Source organism: Pieris brassicae, chromosome Z (genome assembly GCF_905147105.1).
Source record: "Pieris brassicae chromosome Z, ilPieBrab1.1, whole genome shotgun sequence".
Lineage (NCBI taxonomy): Eukaryota > Metazoa > Arthropoda > Insecta > Lepidoptera > Pieridae > Pieris > Pieris brassicae.
The window spans coordinates 11,173,464-11,178,120 of NC_059680.1; the positions used below are offsets into that span (position 1 = coordinate 11,173,464).

At 36.1% G+C, this 4,657-nt stretch overlaps 1 protein-coding gene across 1 annotated transcript; it reads right to left on the minus strand.

Annotated features, from left to right (window-relative positions):
* Window positions 1–1,461: 1,461 nt before the first annotated feature.
* LOC123718841 lies at window positions 1,462–3,609 on the minus strand. The gene is made up of 3 exons (XM_045675757.1): window positions 3,595–3,609; window positions 2,583–3,131; window positions 1,462–2,117 (listed from the first exon to the last, which is right to left on the minus strand). The coding sequence occupies exons 1-3, from the start codon at window positions 3,607–3,609 to the stop codon at window positions 1,524–1,526; spliced, it is 1,158 nt and encodes a 385-aa protein (XP_045531713.1). The 3' UTR covers window positions 1,462–1,523.
* Window positions 3,610–4,657: the final 1,048 nt, after the last annotated feature.

The window sequence follows — 4,657 nt, forward strand, 5'->3', positions numbered from 1 at the left end:
CAATTATATTACTATGTTATTTTATTATATATATTTAACATTGTGTGTGTTTGTTTTACGAATACCCAGGGTAACATTCAATGTCGAGAATTAGAGGGATCTATGACTCCAGTGCCTCATCTGGTTTTTACCATTATACCTAACAGGCTTGATACAAGGTGCTTCGGGAGTTGTGTACTGCGATATTGCGGGCTACTCGATTGTGTGGAACTTGCATGAATCATGGTTCTCAAGTTCTCATGTCATTTTCACACGTGTATATATCTAGCGACTAGCGAGCTTAGATCAGTGTTGGCCTAGTGGCTTCAGCGTGCGACTCTCATCCCCGAGTTCATAGCTTCGAACTCCGGCTGTGCACCAATGGACTTTCTCTCTATGTGCGCATTTAACATGCGCTCGAACGGTGAAGTAAAACATCGTGAGGAAGCCGGCTTGCCTTAGAGTCGACGGCGTGCGTCAGGCGCAGAAGGCTGATCACCTACTTGACTTACTATTAACAAACGATCATGGAACAGATACAGAAATCTGAGGCCCAGACCTAAAAAAGGTTGTAGCGCCATTGATTTTTTTTAAATATTACTAGCGAAACTAAAGTAATAATAAAAAGCCTTTCAGCCCCTATCATATATTTCGGTCAAACTGGAGCTAGTGACAGCTGTACCTTGTTTTCAGGCCCTTGTTAGTTTAAACTTAATTTAAAATCTTCATAGAAAAAATTGCCGTCTCGATTTTATACATCGGTTTTATGAAATAGGATATGCAAATCATATATTGAAACGTCTATACGTTCGTAATAATTACATACTACCAATTCATGCTCGAAGACTCCATTGATAAGGCAGGATGTAATTCTTTGGAAGTCCCAAGGTAAGACGACGGTATTATATAATTATGATTTGCTTGGGAGGAAAGCTAATGAGTTACTTATAAACATTTTAGTGAAACAGATTCACCTAACTGCACCATATTTAGGTTTGTTGGTGTATACTATATAACAGTAGAAACAAATATTTGGAACAGAACATTTATTAAAGATATAACATCTATTTTGGTTTCGCTTAATAACTTAAAACTAAACTTAATAATAAATCAACAACACACACACATAGGCACAAATTCAAGTTTTCAAAGAGTTCGTCAATATTCAGTTTCATAACTTAAACAAGCCTGGTAATGACATCTTCAAAATCATTTAAAACTTTTAATAAAATTAAGTTATTTTTAATGTTTAATGTATGGTTTTGTCCTATGAACAAAAGTCTTATACGTAACATAAAGTTGAATAAAACTTCCACATGTATATCGTTGGGCCCTCGAGCTTTTGATTTTTATATCTACGTTTTGGCACCGCAAGAACATCGCATTGCATCATATATATACAGTTCGCCACGCAAATAAATACAGACGTTAAATTAGTTACCTATTTGCGACGCTTGATGCAATGGCTCCCTGACTTCAGGATCTACCTCCAGTATGGCAAATATCCAATAGTTAATTATAATGCGATTTTAGCATATGCAACATTATTTTGGAAATTTCCACAAAGTTGAAATAGGTGACGGCGGTGTAGTGACTGGTGTACCAGTTTGTTCGGTTCCGGATGTGACATCCTTTCGATCCCAACCGTGAGATTCGTGGTCATGATGATGGTCGTGGTGATCGGGCGAAGGGAACCACTCTGAAATCCAAACGGGCTTCCAAATCTTTTTGATTCCGGGAACAACGATATCCTTCCAGTAAGGTATCCATATCTGCTTGTATGACTCTTGCCACTCCAATTTTTTGTCCCACACGTGGACCAGCTTTTTCGATGGCTTCCAGTACTTTTGCCAAGCCTCTTTCCAAACAAGTTTCTTGTCGTCAATCCAGATCTCTTTGGTACCGGGACGCCAGATTTTGACCCAATTATCTTTCCATACCAGTTTCTTGTCTGGAATCCAAATTTTGGTCTTGGCTGGTTTTAAGTACTTTTGCCAATAAGGTTCCCAGACCAGCTTCTTCTTCCAAAGGTCATGTGAAGTGTACTCCCAGCCATCGTGGTCTTTGCCTAAGTATTTTTCGCCAGGTACACCCACCTTAACCCATTTGGGTTTCCAAAGCTTTTTGTACGCGGGAACCTGTAAATAATTTATAATTTCAATAAGAATGCAGTGTAATTAACTGTAAATTTTGTATAACATCAACTAATCATTAAAAAATGACAATTAGTTTTAAATTAGATTTAACAAAACATTTTAAAAAATTACAAAATTTAATATTATTTAATTGTGTTTACACAAACAATGAGATGTATTACCCTAGTCGCCTAAGCCTATGAATTCTATACCAGTACCGTGAGGACATGCGTTTGAATCACAGCCGTCCACCAATGGGTTTTTATTTCGGCGTGTGTATCTAACACTGGTTCATTCGGTGAAAGCGAACATCATGATGACATAACTTAGACCCAAAAATGGACGACACGTCTCTCACACACCAATGAAATGCAATCTGAGGCCATTTGGAATTTTAGCGTCTGGATAATTATATAAAATAACAACGTCCTTGTATCCACTTATGAATATTATAAAAACAGTAAATACCTGGATATCCTTCCACCCTGGCACAACAATGTCCTTCCAAACTGGTACCGTCACTTTCTTGTAATCAGGGATTTTTATCTCCTTCAACGCTTTGACTTTAATAGGTTTCCATTCTGGTTTATAAATTTTCTTGTAATCGACCACCTTTGTTTCCTGCCAAACGGGAACTTTAATGTCATGCCAAACAGGCTTATAAATTTTCTTCCATCCTGGTTTATAAGCGAGCTTCTTAGAGTTTTTCCAAATCTTTTTAACACCCTCTTTCCAGATAAGTTTCTTTTTCCAGTAACCCGGATCGTGGTGGTCGTGGTGATCGTGATGTTCGTCTGGAATATGTTCCTCAATGTGATGTTCGTGATCAGTGGGCTCGGGGTGATGTAGATCCCCGTCTGTATCTACATCGTCACTAGGTGCTGGATACTCGTAACCAGCTCGGTTTTCCGCGACATTCTTAAGGTTTTGCTTAAGCTGCTGTTGTGGTTGTTGTTCTTGTGGTATCAACGCCTTCCCAAATACCGAAGACACCAGAATGATTACCACTAGGGTAACCTGTAAATTTAAGGAATTATATAAGTGAAAAAAAATGGAAAGAACTAGTAAGAAAGTTTTGCGAGTCTCACTTGCTTTCAGGCTGTTCAATGTGCTCAACTAACGCTTAATCGTACGGAAAAAGACCAGTCACAAGATCTCAAGGTAATAAAATAAAAATTGCATATTAAATTGTCACTGAAACAGATGCATACCTGAGCCCCATTAAGAACGTACTTTAATCGGAGCGTAATTTAATATAAATATAAATGCATCTTTTTCAATATTTCAATTTTATAGAGTAATATCTATATGAAATTGACGTTACGTTTAACTTGCAAAATCTTTCTCAGAGAGGTTTCACTTACACGTTTGTTGATAAATTCGAAAGATTTTTATCGTTATGTAACAATAACAAAAGGAAAGTAAGAAATAAGAACCAGTTCACTTCACAGTAGGAAGTTATGTTCGCACACGTTTGTACCGTTAAGGTAACCATGGCGAAAGTCGTCGGTTTAATTAACTTATTATCATAAACAAAACATTGTCATGGGCGAGTTATTCAATGTTGTATAATCGGATGTATATCTGATGCCGGTTCATCAGAGTTGTGAGTGGTATTCTCATAAGGCAATCTATAAAATTTGATTTGATTAAACATGATGTAGAGAACGAATATTATAATAATCATATCACAGTGCTTGTTATGATTGGCTCCTCCAATTTTAAGAGCAGTAAAATATTTAATCTGTGAAAGTGATTAGAATGTACTTATCATGTTTATATGCATTGTTTAATTTATTATGTATAATTAATAATCTTTTTATTTCATTTTTACATAAATAAAATCATTAATATACATTTGTATATATTAGTTATTAACTGTTTTAAAGTTTGTTTGAAGTTTATCTAGTGACCCACGGCACGGGGATGTCCTACTAGTTTGGGGACTAGACCCTGTATTTTGTAATTTCAAATGAAGTGTAAAGTCATCTTAGGTAACGTTGAGGAACACTCTTCTTGAGAAGTAGACCCAGTGGAGTGAGTAAAATTATGGCAGTTGGCGATTCCAACGGAAACATATTAATTGTTTGTTTGTGTCAATAAGACCCGAGACCCGCACTTCCTGTCTCTCCCATATTTTCGTCCACATTATATTTGTGTAAAACTAAACATTTCCAGTTTACGATTTACGAAACTAATCGTAATTACTTAACTTTATTTAATATATTTTTTCTCTGAAGTAGTATTATGCTAGTTTGTTAGTCTATAGAAGTTGCATGGTATGCAGAAGGAGCTTTAAGATTTTATGTTTTTTCTTACAAGTCACACGAATAAAATACATAATTTAGAGTTTTAGCCGCCGCAGACTAACAAATAAATTCTCGCTGATCTACTGCCTAATTGATGTGTGATTGAAACGAAATACAGAAAAACGAAACTCGAGAGAGAATAATGAACAAAATACGTACTCTCTGACCGGCAGTGAAATAAATTTGACCATTATTACAATGTTATATAAAGTGGAAAATTAGAAAGTGTGTGTA

Coding starts and splice junctions, on each gene's coding strand:
- LOC123718841 (XM_045675757.1), bottom strand. Junction 2,118..2,582: donor CAGGGTGGAAGGATATCCAG/GTATTTACTGTT, acceptor AATTATTTACAG/GTTCCCGCGTACAAAAAGCT.